Consider the following 21,011-nt stretch of genomic DNA (forward strand, 5'->3'; position numbering starts at 1 on the left):
AATGTAATATTCTTAACACACAGAGTGTTGCCATTAAAAATATAAAGATAACTTATTAACCTGACCCCGTATACTTATTTTGCGTTATATTCAAAAAGGTATATAAACTTTAACCCTGTGTATCAAACACGAAAAGAAAATTTTTGTGGTGAAGAAAAGTCCGACATTGAACGCCCTGTAGAAGTCGGCCAATTCAGGAATTGCAAAAATACGGATCCAGCGATTTTATTTATCAAGAACCCACTTAACCCCTAGACTTATAATGTTATCATTTATCAAGTAGAAAACAAAAGAATTATTTGTCAATTGTATACATAACCCCAACAATAAAACTGTTATGGATGCCGCAGAAAAAAGTAGACTGGGAAAGGAAGTGAGAGACTAAACAAAGTGCATATTAATTATCGTATTACGCACGACTTGATACTTATTTAAATTATTAAGAGAGAACAATGTCATCACACTTCCGACAAGCCTGGAGGACCATGAGAACCGAAAATTGTCGTCTAAAAATTATTTAGTTAGGAGATTGTTTATCTCTTGAGGATGTTTTGTTTAATTTTAGTGCGGATTTGATAATAAAAGTAACGTTTTTTGAAATTCCTTTTGAAGTTATTGTCCCTTCTATGAATGATGAAATGAATAACGAGCGTCAAGGGAGAAACTGGTGATTTTTTTGTTCTTTTAAGTCAGTTCATATGCGTTTCTCTCTTGTCGAAATCATAATTTCCTTCGAGAAAAATATTGCAAAATTACCTACTTAATTTTCTTCAGAGAATTTACATTTAACATTCTCGATTAATGTCGCAAGCAGAAAATGAGAAGATAGAGACAGGTAAAAATATATTTTAAATAATTTAAATTTAAATATAAGCGTCTAAATAATTCTAAATTCCAATTACTCATTTGCTTGTTCTATGCCTCTATAATTTTGCTTTGTTCTCTGTACAAATATCTTTCTCCATCATGTAGAACGTCTCACCGACGGTTTTCTGGGAAAATGTTATTTAGACATCCTTTACTTACGTGGGAAATTGTTTTTGTAAAATCATTGTTTGCGGTCGGTCATGCTTGGGAAATTCTTTAATAATACTCATTATCATTTTAGCTTACCTTTTTTATAAATTAAAGTACGAGTTCCCTTTAGCGTTTATTACCTAATAAAGGAAGTGTTATTTAGAAGACACCTACGATCAGAAGTTCAAATTATATTAGGTTATTAAGTTATAGAAATAAGATTTTTTCAAATATTTCATTTCTTTCCGATTTTGAAATCCAATTTTCATTAGAATTTAGCAGAATAAATTTTTGTATTTATCACTGTTAGCTTGTAATTATCGCCGTATATATGAATAACATTAAAAATATTGTCAGATTTATATTGAAATTTAAATCTTTACAAAACCTGGAGCTGCCAAATTGAACCATTTAACAACCCATACTTTTCATGTTATTGCCAAAAAAAGAACAATTTTAACTCTCAACATTACTTGGGTCGATGAACATTATTTAAACCGTAAATCCCATTGTTAATGAAACATCCTGTAAATTCCGTCAAAATAGTTGTTTTTTAAAATCGCGCAGTTTTTTATTAAGTTGCAGCAGAATTAAGAAATGAACCTGTAAATGTATTGCAACAACGGTCGACGACTTCGTCATTGCAAGTTGAAAACCGAACAAACCTTTCCATAAGAATCATCATATGTATCTCTTTTTATCCGAAAAATATTTTCATGGGCATCGTTATCATTTGCGGATTGCTGTATCGATCGAGGCGTCACCTTTACCAAGTGGTTATTGCAAGTGACACCAAGCGTTACGAAAAATTGCCGAGGATTTGATTATCTCATAGGTTATACGATTTTTTTACAACGTGTGTACCTGGATCAATGTTTTATTCCTAGAGAGAATGTAAAATATTATACTACTCTGGATACAATTTATTTCTTAAGCAGTAAATTATTATTCATCATTCATTTTAATTTTTTGTACTTGAACGATATTTTTTTGTCGTTTAATAAGAATGACAACTTGTCTTTGTTATCTTTTCCAATAAAGTAGTTTTTTGTGACATTGCATTGTCAATAATATCCAAAAACAACCACATCACAATCGGTGCCTTTTTTAACGACTCTTTTTATCCATTGAATTCAAAACATAACTGTTACCATAGTTGGCGTATTACCTTTCTGAAATGAGGTTACGGTGGTTTCAAATAACATATTTTTTATATTATTTATATTTTAGTAATGATACCTAACCTAAACGTACAAAATGATATTGATGATTGTTGTATCGCTAAGTTGCGTTGCATTTGAAGCTTGTTCAATTACATTATCAGTGGATTCAATTTTTCACTTGATCTTTTTTCAATTGAAAAAAGCCAAGATGTTCAAAACTATTAGCTGTAAATTTTTTGTCACTTGGCATAGATTAAACAAAACCAACCAAAAATGACGTCATTCTATCCAGGTAATGCTCCAACTAAACTACCATTAATTTGTTTCAAAGCTAATAGTTTTTTTGATATTTACCTTTTTGTAAAAAATATATGAATTGTTACTTTTGTTACTTTTGGCAGAAATAATACAAAAAACGCGACTATTCATATTAGTTCAATCTGCCAGGTTTACATTGAGTGACCGAAAAGTTTTCTTTCGTGATAACTGCCTGCATTCTTAATATTTTTTTTAAACTTTGAATTTTGTTTTAAAAGTCAAGTAAAACCGGGAAAGGTTGGCAAATTTGCAAAGACAGATTACGTAAATACCGTGAAAAACAGTGGGACTGTTTTTGTCCATCCGTAAATATCAGAGATTTGTTTACAATGGTTTGCGCGAGAGAAGGATGTTTTAAGTCTTCATTTTGAAAAATATATAGGGAAAACGAAACAAGGTAAAACAGCAGCGATATTTGTATTTTCAGGAATACGTGACCAAATATCACCGCAGAAAAATGAGCGAACTGGAGCCACACGTGTTCGCTTTGGCGGAGGCGGCATATAACTCGCTTCAAATGGGATCCCCGACACCCGGACGACAGCACAAAAACCAGAGCCTGGTTATCAGCGGCGAAAGTGGCGCGGGAAAAACAGAAAGCACTAGGTTTATACTGCAATATTTATGTTCTGTTACCAGCGGAGTTTCGGCTTGGGTCGAACAGCAAATTCTAGAGGCTAATACGATATTGGAAGCTTTCGGTATGCCTTTTGCCAACTCCCTAGGTTGATTAATTGTTGATAGGTTGTTAGTTGAACCGACGTAACTCACCAAATAATTCATATCGATCACTTCGACCTTAAATAATGGTCATCAGTTAAGCTCGTTTCAGAAATGATGAATGATTTGGTAAAGTTGTAAAAATCTATACCTAGATATTGATTACTTTTGCGTAGATCTATTAAAATTTGCTAATTGCTTATTTAGTTAATGATCCTTAGTGTAATATATAGCAGATGTCTCACAATTATATTTAAATATAAAAATTAATTGAACAAAGATTCTCAATTTTTTTTCTTAAATGGATGAGATGCTTGTTTTGCACTTTATTAATTACATAAAATATCCGTAACACTTTTTTTGCTTTCCTCGTTAATTGGAATCACTTACAAAATGTCGGTTTGCCAGACAATTTTGAAATTTAGTATACAGATTGTTCTGTGGTCTCCCGAATTTTCTCAGGTATAGAACCGAGTCTCTTTTTCTCTCCCCCGCCCATCTCTGATCTCCCCGTCTCTCGCACTTTCTAATCTAAACCTCTCTCTCACTTTAAACCTCTCTCTTATTCTAAACACCTCTCCCATTTTAGACCTCTCTTTTATTGTAGACCTAACTCTCCCCTTAAGCCTCCTTAAACATTTTTAGCTTAACAGAGAGGTTTAGAGAGAGAAAGAGAGAGTGTCGCTCCCATACCGAGGGATCACTGTAGTGATCAGTGTCCTGCTGAGCTAGAACCTGCCAATCGTAACTACAGCGCAATAAAATGTCCAATGTTAAAAACGAATTCTTCAAATGCCATCGTTGGTGTAGATTCATATTTGTCGAACAGGTTTTAAACAGGTTACGAGGGCAGCGCCAAAATTTCCCGGCCTGAATATGATAGAAACAAAGCAGAGTAACAATAGTTTATTATTTTTCAATATAATCCCCCTCAACTTCAATACACTTATTACATCTCTTTATTAACAACTCAATCCCTTTAAGAAATATTATTTTGGTTTGCCTGCAAAATGAGCTAAAGCAGCCTCTTTTAATTCAAGTTCGTCGTTAAACAGCCATCCACGTAAGTCCTTTTTCAAATAACCAAACAAATAATAGTCGCTGGGGGCCATATCTGGACTACAGGGAAGATGATTTATCTGTTGGAACCCACACTCTAAAATGGCAACTTGTGCAACACCAGCAGTATGGACAGGTGCAATATCGTGCAAAAGACGCACGCCTCTGGTCAGTTTTGCTCGACGTTTTACACGTATGCAGTCTCCCAATGTATGTAATAATGTTGCGTAATATTTACCATTGACAGTGGTATTAGTTTCTTTAAAATCTATCAAAAGAATTCCTTCACAATCCCAAAAGATCGTGGCCATCACCTTATTTCTTGACTGGCAGACTCTGAATTTTCTTGGAGGTGCTTCACCCTTACGACGCCACTCCATTGATTCTTTTTTCGATAGAGGGTCATAATAGAGAACCATAGTTTCATCTCCCGTCACAATAGTTTCTATCACAGGCTTCGGTTCCGACCCACAGAGTTCCGAAAAAGACCGCGCACACTCAACACGGCGTTGTTTTTGAATAGCCGAAAGGTTTTTAGGAACCCATCTTGCACTAATCTTATGCATACCTAAATGATCATGCAGGATTCGACGAACATTTGTATCAGAAAGCTTAGTAATTTCTGAGATTTCCTTGACCTTTAAACGTCGATCACTCAATACCACCTGTTCCACAGTCGCAACAATATCTTCCGTTATGACCTCCACTGGTCGACCAGTTCTTGAATCATCTTTAAGGGACTCGTGCCCCATTGGAAAACGTTTTGCCCATTCTTTCACTACAGAATACCAAGTAGAACTTTGGCCGTACACACCATCCAGCCTTTCTTTAATAATTTTAGGTGCTAACCCTTCCTTTGTCAAAAACTTTATGACTACTCTATACTTAATTTGCGTTATTTGCGACATTTTTTCGGACACGTCTTGTTTATAATGCTATGAATAAAAAACTATTTGACGCAAGACTTCTTTTTTTTTTCGCAGCCTACTAAGATATATATTTAAAAGAAGATAAAGTTTTATCTTGATACTGGAGCTGCATCTATGTCAGGCCGGAAAATTTTGGCGCTAACCTCGTATATCTCGAAAATCAACTAATAAATTTTGTAGAAGAGACTTTGCCCCTTATTTTGCGAAAATTCTCAAAAAGCATGTGCATTTCGTTATGAATGGTGAAAAGTGATTTCATGCAAACATATGTTCAAAATGTGGACTTTTTTCTATTGGATTTTTTCTTTGTTTGTAAAAAGCGAATTAAATTGCATGAAAACTATCCTAGCTCTCCATGTTGGTGTGTATTGTTGTTTTTTAATTTACTTAAAATTTACCTGGTCAGAGAACAGGTCAGACTTATTATATGTTTATTTATTTATATATTTATTTATTAAACATACGTTTAAGGTAATGCAAAAACCGTACGGAATGACAACTCGAGCAGATTCGGCAAATTCATGCAAGTGTGTTTCGATTCAAGGTGGATGATAGCAGGATGTATAGTGCAAGATTATTTATTAGAACAATCTAGGTTAACGTTCCAGGGACCTGGGGAACGAAATTATCACGTATTTTATCAACTAGTGGAGGAGGCGAAGGTAATTTAATTAAATACGGGTTTTTATTTCGTTACACCTATATTACGCATTAAAATCCTTGACCTAGACCATTAAATTATTGCTATTTCTTGTTAATACTTATAAAATAAAAAAAATACTGGCACGTAATAGTTTATAAGATTGTATTAACGCTAAAAACATGAAAGAGTAGGCAGCTATTTATATAAAAAAAAACACAAGAATAGAGATAATTATTAGCATTTGAATGTTGGTGTGTTTTGAGAAATATATAATTTTTAGCACAATAATGAACTCGCCACAAACCTTCATCTGAGGGAAGCAAACTTCTACATATATTTAAACCAATCAGACTGTATTAAGCTCGAAGGTGACGCTAGAAGATTAGATAGTTTAAGATTAGCCTTCCAAGTTCTCCAGGTACCTGTAAACATGTGCAATGGAATATTCCAAACACTATCAGCCATTTTGTGGTTAGGCAAGTATTTTTGGTAAAGCTTTATTTGCGGTTGCGCAGCACATGCTATGTCTTTTATATATTGCTGCACAGTTGATAGAGACAATATTATGTTGAACATAAGAGATATACGTTTTTAATGCAGGTAATTTAAAATTTGAAGACGTCGATGGAGAAAAATGTCAACTAACCAAAGAAGACGAAAGTATTGTAGATATTTTATCTAAGTTGTTAGGATTAGAGAATGATAGTTTAAAGCAAGTTGTTTTGTTGAGACAGATAAATGTGAGGGGGAACATTACGGAAATTCCTTTGACGGTGCAGCAGGTAACTCATTCCTATTTTTTTATGCTTTTAATTTGAGCGATGCGAACTCCATTAGGCAAGGGAAAATCGCCATGCGATGGCCAAGGCGTTATATTCACGCAGTTTCGCGTGGTTGATAAACCACATAAACAATTGTATAAACCCGGGGCAGGATTCTTCGAGGTTTTTGGGCGTGCTCGATATTTTTGGATTCGAAAATTTTGCCGTAAACTCTTTCGAGCAGCTGTGCATAAACTATACCAACGAAAAGCTGCACAAATTTTTTAATCATTACGTATTTGCCCTCGAGCAGGAAATAGTAAGTAAGCTGTCTTTTTTGAGACAATAATTTTTTATGAAATGCCGAATTGTTTCAGTACCAGCAGGAAGAAATTAATTTTAATCACATCTCATTTACCGATAACACATTGTGTTTAGAGTTACTGGAAAAACCGCCACGTTGTATTTTAAGGCTTTTAAGTGAACAATGCCACTTGCCAAGGGGCTGTGATGCGTCGTATATTACAAATTTACATGGTGAATTTGAAAATCACGAAAGATACGTCAAAGGTAGGATAGACTTGTATAATGACAATGGCGTCATAGACAAGTGAGGCAAATTTTGGCATAGAAAAAGATGGCTAGTAATAGAGATTCTTGTGTTTCTCTTGGTCATTTATATAAATAGAATAAGCGCATACAAATTGATATATCTAGAAATTCAAATTATTGATCAGAAAATGGCAATAAGACTTTAGAATTGAAATACACAGTAATGTACCTAAACATTTAACCAATTTTTTATTTCTCGGAAAAAGGAGGAAAATAGATTTTTGTGACAATTAAAAAGGTATTTGTTATTTCTAAATAATACGCACAAATATAACTTATCATGTCATATAAATGATTAAATCTAATTAACCATTGAAGCGTGGAAATGGCAAAGGGGGGTTTTTTGAGATAATCAAGAAAAACTGTTTAAATTTACAACAATTTTTATAATTTGCCGGTGTTCGTAAAAATAAGGCAAATGCAGGCTACTCAGTTATTACGATAGGCATAACAATTTTAACGCATAATGTTATATCAAAAAATGGTATATACCCCACATAAATTTCCACTCTTCAATTATTACGTATTATATGGAAATAATAGTGGCTATTCTACAAAACATGATTTGCATGGTCAAAAATAATCAACATGTATTACAAACACTTAGTTCAAAGAATGTGGAAAACATTGGAAAAATTTAGAAATAAAATAATCAACATTCTCATACAGTTATAGCCCTTTAGTGACTAAGAAAACAATAACCATTAATACCCATCCCACTTTGAATAAAATTTGCCTCACAAAATCCATGTAGGTTGCATTAGTTTGTTTATCTGAAGTGTATATTTCCAATTTCGAAAAAGTTCATATTATATGATGTCACATTTTGGTGCCACCATTTTCTTTTCTTTTTTTTTTTCGTAGTTTGTCTAAACTATAGCAAAAAAAATAATTATCGAAAAAACAGGAACATGAAATAAATTATATAACAAAGAGATAAGTTGAAATTTCTTAAGCCTTAAATATAACATGTATATCTAGGTGACGACAAGCGTCGTTGGGAAACAGAATTCGGTGTTAAACACTACGCCGGTTGTGTGACCTACAATGTAAAGGGCTTTGTCGATAAAAATCGCGACGTTCAGCAAGATGTATTTTTTGACATTATATCTCGAAGCACAAACGAATTTGTGCAAGACTTGGCGACATTCCAAGATCTTTCCCAAAAGGTCCAAGTTACTAATGGAGTGAACACTGTCTCCCGAGGCACTAGTAAAGGAAAACCCACTGTTTCTGACACATTCAGGTACCAACTGCAGGCACTGGTTGACGTATTGCAGTCGACCACCCCATGGTACGTTCGATGCATTAAGCCAAATAAAGACAAGCTCCCAAATGATTATGATGACGCGTTAGTGCTCGACCAGCTGAAATATTTAGGAATGTTGGATATAATTAGAATACGAAAAGAAGGTTTTCCAATTCACATGGCATACGAAGACTTTGTAATAAGGTAATACAATCGATGATATAATTAAGAAGTATAATTAGTAAGATATTTGGATTGAAAATAAAGTTGGGTACAGAAGCCAAATCTTGTTTATACTTTTAGATATCATTGTTTATCAAAAAATCGCCTACCTCCTGACGTAAAAACCGCGTCTCTGCATCTGATAGAATCGTATAAACTTCCGAAAACCGAATGGCAGTTGGGAAAAACCAAAGTGTTCTTAAGATCTCACGTCCACGAGCCGTTGGAAGACACTCGTAACAAGATGCTCAAATCCAAAGCAATTTTAATACAAAAGACTTATCGAAAGTACAAAGCAAGGAGAGAGTTTTTAAAAATAAGAAATGCGGTCCTAAGAATTCAACACGCTTATAAGGGTTGGAAATTAAGGATAGAGTTTTTGAGAAAGAGAAGGGCCGCTATTGTTATTCAGAGTCATTTGCGCGGAGTATTTGCCAGAGAGGTGGCAGCAGCTCTAAGAGAAATGCGAAGAGTAGAAGAGGAAATGCGGAAGAGGGAAAAGCTAGAGGAAGAAAGGAAACAAAGAGAAATGGAACGCAAGGAAAAGCAAGCTAGAGAAGCTGATATCAGTAGGCGGGAGCACCAAAAGGATCAAGAAACCAATATGCCTCACCTTCAGAATGGAGAGTTGGAGGAGAGTGAAAGGTAAACACTCCGTTTCAAAACTGGCCTTTATGATAATTATAATTTTTTTGTTATAGAGCTGCCGAACAGGAAATAGCTGCTTTATCCCATATGGCTGAACAACTGAAACCACGATTAACCGAACCAGTTACAGAATCAGTGGATCTAGATAATTTATTCGCTTTTCTTTCTGACGTTCAACCCCAGAATCGCAATAACATCATTGATGAAATTGGTGAAAAAATGAATGAGCTTGTTGAGGATCTAGATGTTGAACTGGAAACTGTAATTCAGCAGGAACTGGAGGGTATGTAGTACATTAAACTTTTTCAACCAGTCAGTAGACAAACAGCACCCCCACTATTTTTAGGATTAGCTAAAGAGCAACAATTGCCAACCCCCCCCAAAATGGGTCATCCTACGTTGCCGGAGCCCACAGGACCACCACCTCCTCCGCCTCCCGCCTTTCAGTCATCTCCCGAAACCGAAGCCGCACCTCCCGATAAAAAAGAAGAGTGCCAGAACAGGACAGAACCTATCTATGAATCAGTATTACCGCGAGAAGAGCCATCAGCTTTACCAGTTTGCGTATCGCCCCCACCGTTGCCAGCACCTCCTAGGTTGCCGTCTGAAAGTCCAAAGGTTACTCCTCAAGTTTCTAGGTCAAGCAGTACATTGGTATGTAACAGTGTTTTCAATTTTAATAAAATCCATGAAATACTTGTCCCTGCAGTCGCAGAATTGGAAAAATCAAAAGGAAAGCCATGAACTCCTTCATGAAAATATAAATAATGTAGAACGCGAGCAAAGACGAAAAGTGAGAATCGAAAAGAAACTACAGGAACTGAATGAAACAAACGAAAAGGAAAATAATATCGACGATCTCCATTATGACATGGTCGAGTTTGCCAATATTCATTTTAATGCTCACGAAAGGAGTCCCGAGGGTACGATTATTGCAACGTTGACTAGAAAACGTCAGAGCTCCGAAATGATACCTAAGTATGAAATGGTCACGTATTACAAAGGCACCACTATTCCAAATTCGCACATACATATGTATGATCCCGACAATGTGAACGTGGCTTGTATTATATTTAGAGTAAGTAGTTTTTCTTTGTTTCAATGTGTATTGAATGATTTAAAATATTTTTCGTTACTGCCCTCACAGTTTCTCGCAGTTTAAAAAAAAAACATGGAAATTTGGTTTCTAGAGCTTCCTACGACAAACATTATTTTGTTTAAAACATTTGGACCAGTTTAAGACGGATTAGATTGTAATTGGGAAACTTAAGATGCTTATATTGAAGAATAATGCCTTACCAGAAAATTCTTGAAAATTATTTTAACGTATTACCAAAATTTACAGAAGAATATATGTCATTTTGTAATACAGGCGTCAAAGATGCAGCAAAGCAATGCCATAATTTATCAAACCCACCCTAAATTATTATTGTGTCTACTTTGGTATAACAACAAAATTATTAAAGGAATTCATAAGCTAAGGTTTTGTTGAATATATTTTCTAATAGTAGTGTTCCTTTTTGTATATGTTAACCCATATATTTTTGCACCTTCTTAATTTTACCCTCTTTATCCAATTGCAATTAAATAAATAAAGATGAATAATTTTCTAGGACTTATCCAAGTACATTCGGGGTGAACTAAATGCCGAAAGGGAACTACAGGTCATACAATCCATCATTGGATACGCGCTGGAACGGGAAGAATTGCGAGATGAAGTGTTCGTTCAATGTATACGTCAAGCGACTAATAATCCCAGCCCAGAGGCGACCGAGAAGGTCTGGTTACTCTTGTGTCTGTGCGTCGTAGCCTTTCAACCGTCTAAATTGCTCTACAGATATTTTCTTTCATTTCTCAAGAAAAATTTATCCCAAGGTGGACGTATCACCCAGTACGTTCAGTGGTGTTTGGATAATTGTAACAACAATAAAATTACTGTAAGGGAGCATCCGCCCTCATCGGTGGAAGTAGCGGTAAGAGAGAATGTCTTTGAAACTACTTTTTACCTTTTTTTTTTCCAATGATGTTCTTTTAGGCAATGAAGAGATTGGGAACAATAGTTTGTAGATTTTTCTTTTTGGATGGACGCACCAAAGCAATAGATGTTCATCCAACAGACACGGCCGGTAACGCAGCCAAAAAATTGGCCGAACGTCTTGGATTAAAAAATTTGGATGGTTGGGCGATATACCAAAGTAGGCAGGATGGAGAAGAACATGTCCGAGCCCACCATTATTTGTATGACATTATTGCGCAGTGGGAAATGCAAGTTTGCAATGTAATGCTCCGCTAGGTAATAGCATTGAATGGTTAATTCTAGGAACCAAAACAAACTGGCCCCGACCGGTGGTCTGGCGACGCTGGGTCGAAGAAGTGGTCAGGGCCTTACCGGAGGTGAAAACCGATTTATATTCAAAAGGAGGTTGTTCAAATCTAGTCGTGAACTTAGTCAAGATCCCGTCGAGGTTAATTTATTATACGCTCAAGCTGTACATAGCATAGTTAAGGTACATCGATAATTTTTTGATTTATTTTTTGTTTGGTGGGGTGGGAAGACGGGTGATTATTTATACAATATATTTTTATGATTTTATTTTAAAGATTAAAGACAAGAATTTTATTCTTGCCTTCGATTCATCTTACTTTAAAGTGAAACTCGGATTCAAGTAAAAGTAATTTTTTCACTAAGTGAAATATTTTTCCTTAACACTTAACTTTTTACTCATTTAAAATTTTTAATGACAATGTATTAATATCTATAATTTTAATTATGTGTTATAGTTACATATTTGAATTCCACAAAAAAATCTCTCGACAGTTTCTGCTGTTCGAATTGATAATTTTGTAAAATAAAAATAAGGAAATTTATTGATGATGATATTGAGTTCCTGGTTAAATATTTTAGTGCGACGATTTTCCTGTCACAGAAAAAGTGGCACTGCAATTGGCTGGATTACAGGCTCAGGTGGCGCTAGGCAATCCCAAAGATAACAATAAACTCGAATACTATACGGATATTGATACCTATTTACCTTACAGAATTTCTAAAACTAGAGGCGATGATGTATGGGTAAGTCTTGAACATTATAAACAATAATTATTACCTGATACATCTGAGGAATCAAATTTAGCAGGAAAATAGTTTTAACAATAAGAAAAATATTATTTTGAACGATTTTATAAAAAGATGCTCCTGCCGTGATAGCAAAACTTTGATTATGTATCCCGTATTTATCACAGTTTTGAAAAATATTTCAATACAATCATATTGGGTATTCCATAAAAACGTGGCAATTGAAGAGCATATTTTTATGCATATCACGATGTCTCTAAGAAGTTTCTAAGAAAATTTTAGAAAAGCTCATAAATAACTATTTGATACAGGTGTTGTCTAAAATGTTGCCAACCTGACGAACCTTAAAACCAAGCTTAAAACACACTCTATATCTGCCTATTTTATCTTATTTAGCTGTTACCATTAACCTTAACAAAACTGGTAGAGGGATAACGGAGTGTTCCATTTAAATATTCAGAGAGGAATTAGTTTAATGCTCATCAATTAATTCCTCTGGAGGCTTAGTAAACCCTTAAAAATACATTTGAGGTCCATTTTTAATATTTTAGCAGCAGCAGGTTGAGAGTATAGGAGATCATTTAATATTTTCTACTTTCTCCCGCTGCATTCAAATTTGCAAAACATTTCTTGGGGGGATTCTGATATAGTCAAGGATATGTAGAGTGCTTTGGCGCTTTTCTGAAACAGCCTGTATAACTGAGAATATTTTTTAAATTATTACGTTTTGATAAAACAATTTTTCAAAATATTGATAAGTAAAGGAAATATTAGTACTTTGCGACACTTATTGCTCCACCCTGTATATATAACATATCCAGGTGCCCATCATCGCCCAAGCTCATCGTCAGTATGGCGCGAATCGAACTGAGCTAACAGCGAAAGCCCTTTATTTGTCGTGCGTGATGCAGTATCCCCTCTACGGAACCACTATGTTTCCCGTCACATACCGGGGTTATTGGTCGTACGGAAACGCTTTAATATTAGGCGTGAACTGTGAAGGAATAATGCTAATCAAAAGTGACGATAAATTTGTTTTAAATGAATTTCGCTATCAAGATGTGGAAAGCATCTTGTTGGACCCTAGCGATAGTTTCATTACACTGACTCTTCAAAGGCACATAGGTGAAAACAATCACAAGTGTTACGTGTTTGAAACCAAACAGAAAAATGAAATTGGATCTCTAATTGCTAGTTACTGTCCGTCTTTAGCGGGATGGCTAACCGAGAGTGAAACCCCACAAAAACGAATCAAGAGTAGGTTAAATTCCGTTCGACGCGAGAAGCAAATCGTATTATATTCTTTTTATAGGTATTACCAATGAAGATCGGGTACGTTTGTATCATAATCTTGTAAACTGCAGAAGGGCCCTAGTAGATCATGAAATTCTTCGGAAACCGATGGACTCTTCCGGTAGCTTTTTACGAAACACTTTGCGCCGACTGAGCAAACACAAGTTGGACAAATTAAGGCAAGAACACGGTGGAGATACTGGCGAAACATATAAGGGCTTCCATTACGCGTTTTGGGCGTTCAGCAGGCAACCATTGTCTCAAAGTATAAGTAGAATGCCCGAGGCAGAAGAACAGATCATGTTACAGGTCTTTCAAATTATCTTAACTTATGCAGGATTAGGACAAAATGGTAATAACCGCTACTGGTGTCGTAATTTTTGTAAGGCGCTTTTTTTAGGTGAGGTAATTCGAAGGGTTGAAGATGAGCATGTGTCCTTACTGCAAACTATCTTGGAACGCTGTATGAGAAAAGATTCTTTACTTTGCGAACTTTACCTCCAATTAGTGAAACAGACAACAGACCACCCCGATCCGAATTCCAGGGTTAATTTGCGCCATTGGGCCTTGTTATCTTTATCTTGTTCGGTTGTTCTCCCACCTAACAAAGTCATCCGCCGATATTTAATAGCACATCTCAAAAGGTGTGGATCAGATTATGTTACAGAAGAAGGAAAATATGCAAGATTCGCGGAAAAATGTTTACTCAAAACACAAGGTACAAGGAGAAGACAGTGGCCACCGTCACGGGAAGAAATCCTATGTACCATTAATAGACGTCCTGTATATGCCAGATTTCATTTTATGGACGGACAATATCATTCAGTAGAGTTTCATCCATCTGCAACAGCTCGTGACGTGTTAGAAACTGTTAGGGATAAAATTGGGCTTACTCCAGATGCCAGAGGTCAGTTAATCAATTATAATATATATTAAACAACTCAGAGAGGGTTGGAGATTAATTCATATCCCTCTCTACTATTTAGGTTATGCTATATATGAAGTACTGGGTAATTCAGAAAGAAGTCTAGCAGCAGAGGAGAAGGTGGCGGATGTAATGGCAAAGTGGGAACGATACAGAACCGCTTCAGCAGCGGCAAATGCCACCAATAATACAGGAACTGCAAAAAGAACGAGGCCTCAACACCATTTCTTTCTATTTAAAAAACATCTGTTTATGGATAACTACATCAATCTTAATGATCCAGTTGAAAAAGAACTACTTTATCATCAAGTCCTACATGATTTGAGGACAGACAGATTCCCAATAACCGATAAGGAAGCGGTAAGAAATATCAAGTGAGAAGTTCTGGAACATAAAAGATGAGTTCTCATTAATTTGGTAGATGATGCTAACAGCCCTGCAAGCTCAGTTGGAGTTAGGAGATTTTGATGACACCATACATGATTACAGACCAATTGCTTGCCACTGTCTTCCAGCCAGGATGGTTCCGACAGTACCCCAAGACGGTGTACAAATGCATCACCAATCTTTGAGGGGAATGACCCCATCTGAGGCGAAACAGGCGTTCTTAAATTTGATACAAAGCTGGCCTCTGCACAAGGCAACCATATTTGACGTTATGGTAAAATTTCAAATGGATTTTGTAACAATTTAGTGGAGGTTGTACTCTTTCAGCAATCATTTACGTCTAACTGGCCTCGCGTATTGTGGCTGGCCGTCGACCAAAAAGGGCTTCACCTTTTGGAACACAGATCTCGCAACACACTTTGCACTTATGACTACAGCGGAATACTTAGTTATTCACCCGCACTAAACTGCCTCATGATTATTACCGGAAGTAATCATAAGCAGAGCAAAGTTATACTTACTACCGCACAAGCATTTCAAATCGCTACTTTAATCAGGGAGTATATGGAAGTGCTTCATGAAAATATGGTAAGGAGTGCTTACAAAAGATCTTTTTGAATTTTCGTTTTTGTTACTGACTTCTTAATGGAATTTTTGTTACTAATGGATGTGTTTTATAATGTAACAGGTCGAGATGAGAAAAGTAGAGCAGACACGAAGTCGGCCAGTTAGTGCTCTACATCCTCATGCTCCGTTGGTGCCTCCTCAACCCAGCTAGAAGAGGGTTACTTTCGCAGATGACACTATTGGTACAGACTATTGCTAAACATGTTCCAACATGTGCGATATCGCGTATATTTTGTTTCTGGGGATTTGGTAATAGCAGGTATATTTATAATTGACCTCACTTGATTCTTATAATTAAGCAGTTTTAATTTCCTGGTCATACAAAATAAAGGAATATTCTGAACAGCTTGTATTCGCAAATTTCTAAAGCAACAAGGTGTGAACAAAAAGGGCATGCTTTTCCAAATTTGCAGAATAGGCAGAAATAAAATTTGAATACGTGTACCATCATGTTGAGCTGAAAAAATGAAAATTTTGAAGACAAATTTAAATTGTTAAATGTATTTGAGAAATTTTCAAATTTTATCTCAAAAATTTTCCCGAATTTCACGATACTGCAAAATAACTTTCAAATGGCATCAAAAAGTGCAATCTGTGGGTGCTAAAAACGTAATTTATTGGAATTTTTCATGATATTGAAATAGTTTTTTTTTTCATGGGAACAGAAATGCAGCCCATAGAAACAGAATATTGCACATATTGATTGCTTGACCAGATACAAGCTGCAAAAAAACTGCAATGTTGCAATACAGCATAATGAAACAAACTTCTGGAAATATTGGTATTTTAGTGTTTAAGGTATTTCGTTTTGCCACTCTTAAAACATTAGAATTAGAATTGACCTGGTCTATAAATTACACACGAAATTTGATTGCCCTAACTAAGTTTATAAGTGCCAGATCCCTTAAAGAAATTCAAATTTTTAAGCAGGAAAAGCAGACAATTTTAAAAAAGTGTTTGCTGTTATATCTATAGCAAGGCGGTACTAATAGTTATTTGCGGAAAACCAAAAATATATTTGTGTATAATAAAAGAATTGCGCTTATTCAAATTGAAAATATTTCAATAGTTCAATAAAAGTAATGATAAAATTTTAATTACATAACCAAATCATGTTTCCCAAGTTCTAGATTTGAATCCACAAGGAAATGTTTTATTTTTGCACATTATGGACATTTGTGTATGTTACTACTACAAGACGAATAATCGAGAAAAAACCTTTTCCTTAAGGTAATAATATGTGATGCTGCTTGACTAAAGAATGTGGCAGACTGACCACAGCTTCTCCCTATCATGCATTCTCCCATTTCTCTTAAAATCATAAGAGAATAATTTCTTACTTTTTAATTTCACGTCATAATTTCAATGACTTTCGTATTTTAGAATGCAACATTTTGAAGTGGAATTAAAAATTAAATTATTATTATAACAAAAAATCATCCCAACATGTAAAACTGGAAAAGATAAAAAAGTTCTTTAATGTTTGAATATCATGGCACTTAGCTCCAAGCAAACATAGATGTACCTACACTTCGTTCTCTCAATAGTTGTAGTAGTTTGTTTAAACTATCTTCTCATCCAGGTAATACAGTAAATTTAATTCTTGATAAATTTTGTGAAAAAGTCAAAAAAAAACTCTACAACTAAACATGCAAGGAGAAATACATATTTGAATGTAGTTAATTAGGATTTAAATTTATAACACAGAGATTGTATAAAATTAATTAACCATGTTGGACTAGCCACTTGTAAAAAGACTGAGTAGCGAGAATGTTATATCAAATGTTATCATTTGCAGTAATATTTTTAAAAGCATATTATTTGTCATATGGAAACATATTGCCGAGTATTATAACTTATGCGGTTATAAGCATAACCGCATAAGATAAGCCATCACCGAGTTACACTCGTATCAGTTTTAAACTTTTTTTTTTCAGTAAAAAAAATTCATTTTTGAAAAGTTGCACGTGAAAAAATATTTTGACCATTCTTAAAGAAAATTGACATATAGAATTTAACATTGTTCGACCATATTTATATTATATACAAAATGTTAAGCTGCAGACTAGTCAAATGTATATATTACTGAAGTAAGTTAATGTACAGATGTTGAACTATGTACGCACATTTTTTTGTGAATATTTTATATTCATTCACCTTTATGTTATTATGATTAGTTGAGACTGAGGGATTTGAAGTAGACCAAAATTGTTACCGATTCGCCAATTACACATGGCGACAAAGAATTATAAAATTTCTAGAAAAGTTTGATAATGACCAAAGGTGAGTGAATTTTTGTGTGATTATCTTTTTTGACTTTGGTGTTTTTCATTATTGGATAATGCTGACACTGATGCGGAAAAGAATTTGGTTTTATATTTATTTTGTAAAGCTTTTGTAAGTTTTTTTAAATATACATTCATAATACAGATATTACAATAAAAACTTTTAAAATCTTTAATTTAATTCAGTTTCCTCCTTAAATGCTAAATAATTCTGATTAAATTGTTTTTGTCCATCATTAGTCATATTTTGCCAGCGCAAAATCTATTTTCATAAAAATAACATTGCCCGAGCTTTGATTAGCATGCAGTTGTGAGTAGGATGGTTAATTTTATTCATCATTTTAAAGGTTGCCTGGGGATCAATCTTTACATTTGGCAGGATGTCTTGGAAAAATATTTTCCAAAATGTTTCAGTTGCATTACAGATTTTATTAAATAATTACTTACCATGTTCAACGAATGTTAAAACTTGATTATTGCCAATTTGGGTAAAACAATTGACATCAATAAAACAATACAATATAAAAACATTTATTTATATGAAGTATTTTTTGTTGCTTATAATACTTTAGTTCTTGAGAGTTAAATCTCTAAATAAAGAATCATCTTGCATCTTTCTTAAATAATCAATAGCCACTAAAGCATCAGGAAATTTGGCATATTCAATATCATCAAAGGATGGACATAAAAACCTAAATTTTATTTTAGTCCTGCTACCCATAGCTCTCCTTCTTTTTGCCAAGTGTTTTAATTCCTTTAAATCAATCATTGTAAGCTGCTTTGCCATATTATCCACTACTAGTTGATTAATAACATCCTCCACCTGAAGTGTGTCATAATTGTATTCTGCAAGTCTGACAATAAGAGTTTTGTTAATGGAATCTATTTGTCTGATTTGAACCATTAATATTTTTCTTGCATTTGCCAACTGGCAAAAATGGGCAACAACTTCGGGGGACCAGTTAATTAAATTTAATGGACCTATGCCTAAAAAATATTAAACAAAAATGACTCTCTAGGCAAACGAAATTAGACATTTGTACAGGCTATTAAAAAAAGTTTGCTATTAGAATTTAAGAGAAGCTTCCTTGCTTGACTTTCAATCATAAAGACCTTATAAAGTTTTGTCTTATTAGCTTATAATTTTCAATTTTTTATAGTGTCAAATTTAAAACAAAAATACTTTTGAGTATCACTCCTTGCTTTAATTTGTTTTAATGAATTGCTTGGAGCCAACTAATAACTAAATTATTCTTGATTATGAGGCAATTTTCTAATAAAACTAGACATACAAATTTACGACTTGAAGACTTACCAGCTAACGTCGCACGTATAGCAAATTGCGGAACTCTGTACAATTTTTTGGTAAAGAAATAAATGTCATCCAGCCCAACTTTGGCCATATATCCAAAATCTAGTAGGTAAACAAATGCCCATGTTTTGTTGCACATCTGATGAGGTACATTAGTAATTCTACCTCGGTAGTATGAACCCTCAGTATATGCTACAGAATACATCCCTTTTTTGATGTGGGAAATAGGTACTCTATAATGGTCTTTATTTTTTGTGTAAAAATTGTGAAGGTACATATGAAAACAATCAAGTTCCCGTTCAAGTGTCACAATCCAAAAATGTGAAGGGCTAAAGACATGACTGACCCTTGCTCGATAAACGTTATTAGGAGTCCACTGTTTTAAATCAAAATAGTGCGGTATTTTGTGTATTTCACTATCATGATGAGTTAAAAAATAATTCCAGTCACTGGTAATATCAACATCATCCGGTTGTTTAATAAGGGTTTGCGATTCTTCGCTTACCATTCTAGATAACTTAAAAAGAAAAATATTTTTGTTACGAGTTTTGAAAAATGGAATTCAACACAATACTTCTCTTCTTTACTTTTGTGGCGCCTCATACCCAGTCACATCCTAACCATTCGCCCAGGTCACGAAGCACACTAGCGACTGCGCGTTCTTCTCTCTCCTCCGTGTGACTCGACCTAGAACACGCCCTCTTGCAACGTTCGCGGTAGAATAAAGAAAATCGTCAAAATCGAGAGTTTGTTTGCCATATGAATACTTCCATTCCTTGTTCCTGGCCAACGATATTTGCGAACCCTCGTCAGGGTCAACCGGGCAATGAATCCCCCCTACAATCCGGCAAACTTTAATCGGCTAATGCAACAAACGGCATTTGAGTGATGAGTTTATTTGGCATGAGCGGAGCTACTGCTTAATATAGGGCTGACTTACAGTATATTATGCAACAAGTGCGGTGTATTTGACTCACGAGTTTATTTGACACGAGCGGAGCGAGTTTTTAATAAACGAGTGAATTAAAAAGTTTACCGAACTTGTTGGATACTGTACTATTTCTACTACGGTTAGTTTTTGGGTACGTTTTCGCAAAACAACACGAATACATTCACTGACATGACCGTTAGAATTGACAAACGTCAAAATTCAAAGGATGAGAAATGCTCCCAAATCCGTGCAGGAAAATCCCGGAAATGTCCGAAGTGACTCGGATTCATGGGAAACGAAACTGACGTGTAAAGTGACACTTCCCGCGAAGACGACGACGTGGACACGCGCGGTCCTCATGGAAGAGAACTTTGTATGAGTGGTATAAAGTGGTAGCAATTAACTTAGCTGTTTTCTTTCGAAAACCTATCGACATATCACAAATGTGACTTTGTGGTTTGAAATTCTTGCGGTATTCAAAATAAAGGAAATCTGTACAATGCGTATGTAAGGGTATTCTCGAGATTTGTTCGATTATTTAGAGTTAGTATTATTCGGTATATAAAAATGAATTAGAAACGATTCAGAAGTACTTTTTGAGGTATCTTTATAATAAAAAGCATGATATTTATTAAAAAAGAAAAGTTGCTGAAGCAATGTTTTTATATAAAATGGTTTGGAGCAGAATTGATTGTTCTCTTCTAATTAGTAAATTAAAATTTATTGTGCCTACATATTTAACAAGGAATAATATCACTTTTGAACTTCCTAGAGCTTACACTAATCTGGGACAAAATAATATATTTATTGCACAGAATGTGTAACTTAAATAGTGAA

At 34.7% G+C, this 21,011-nt stretch overlaps 2 protein-coding genes across 2 annotated transcripts in view; one reads left to right on the plus strand and one right to left on the minus strand.

Moving 5' to 3' along the window:
• LOC132703896 (myosin-I heavy chain-like) overlaps positions 1-18,077 on the plus strand; it is a 29,545-nt gene extending 11,468 nt beyond the window's left edge. Inside the window, exons 4-25 of the mRNA XM_060673416.1 lie at positions 2,926-3,199; positions 5,678-5,868; positions 6,130-6,325; positions 6,450-6,631; positions 6,687-6,929; positions 6,988-7,180; positions 8,204-8,675; positions 8,775-9,338; positions 9,395-9,624; positions 9,688-9,995; positions 10,051-10,419; positions 10,955-11,314; positions 11,377-11,606; positions 11,662-11,848; positions 12,247-12,411; positions 13,236-13,671; positions 13,727-14,059; positions 14,108-14,614; positions 14,694-14,992; positions 15,054-15,293; positions 15,347-15,607; positions 15,708-18,077. Of these exons, the coding sequence (XP_060529399.1) occupies positions 2,926-3,199; positions 5,678-5,868; positions 6,130-6,325; positions 6,450-6,631; positions 6,687-6,929; positions 6,988-7,180; positions 8,204-8,675; positions 8,775-9,338; positions 9,395-9,624; positions 9,688-9,995; positions 10,051-10,419; positions 10,955-11,314; positions 11,377-11,606; positions 11,662-11,848; positions 12,247-12,411; positions 13,236-13,671; positions 13,727-14,059; positions 14,108-14,614; positions 14,694-14,992; positions 15,054-15,293; positions 15,347-15,607; positions 15,708-15,797 (6,330 nt within the window). The 3' untranslated portion in view covers positions 15,798-18,077. The remainder of the gene's footprint in view (positions 1-2,925; positions 3,200-5,677; positions 5,869-6,129; positions 6,326-6,449; positions 6,632-6,686; positions 6,930-6,987; positions 7,181-8,203; positions 8,676-8,774; positions 9,339-9,394; positions 9,625-9,687; positions 9,996-10,050; positions 10,420-10,954; positions 11,315-11,376; positions 11,607-11,661; positions 11,849-12,246; positions 12,412-13,235; positions 13,672-13,726; positions 14,060-14,107; positions 14,615-14,693; positions 14,993-15,053; positions 15,294-15,346; positions 15,608-15,707) is intronic.
• A 412-nt stretch (positions 18,078-18,489) lies between these two features.
• On the minus strand, positions 18,490-19,829 carry LOC132705438 (uncharacterized). The gene is made up of 2 exons (XM_060676029.1): positions 19,247-19,829; positions 18,490-18,918 (listed from the first exon to the last, which is right to left on the minus strand). Exons 1-2 carry the CDS (start codon positions 19,749-19,751, stop codon positions 18,500-18,502), a joined length of 924 nt encoding a protein of 307 aa, XP_060532012.1. The 5' UTR covers positions 19,752-19,829; the 3' UTR covers positions 18,490-18,499.
• Positions 19,830-21,011: the final 1,182 nt, after the last annotated feature.

Source organism: Cylas formicarius, unplaced genomic scaffold (assembly GCF_029955315.1).
Source record: "Cylas formicarius isolate icCylForm1 unplaced genomic scaffold, icCylForm1.1 PGA_scaffold_10__41_contigs__length_53128322, whole genome shotgun sequence".
NCBI classification, from domain to species: domain Eukaryota; kingdom Metazoa; phylum Arthropoda; class Insecta; order Coleoptera; family Brentidae; genus Cylas; species Cylas formicarius.

Coding starts and splice junctions, on each gene's coding strand:
- LOC132705438 (XM_060676029.1), bottom strand. CDS start 19,751: ATGGTAAGCGAAGAATCGCAAACCCTTATTAAACAACCGGATGATGTT. Junction 18,919..19,246: donor TATACGTGCGACGTTAGCTG/GTAAGTCTTCAA, acceptor AATATTTTTTAG/GCATAGGTCCATTAAATTTA.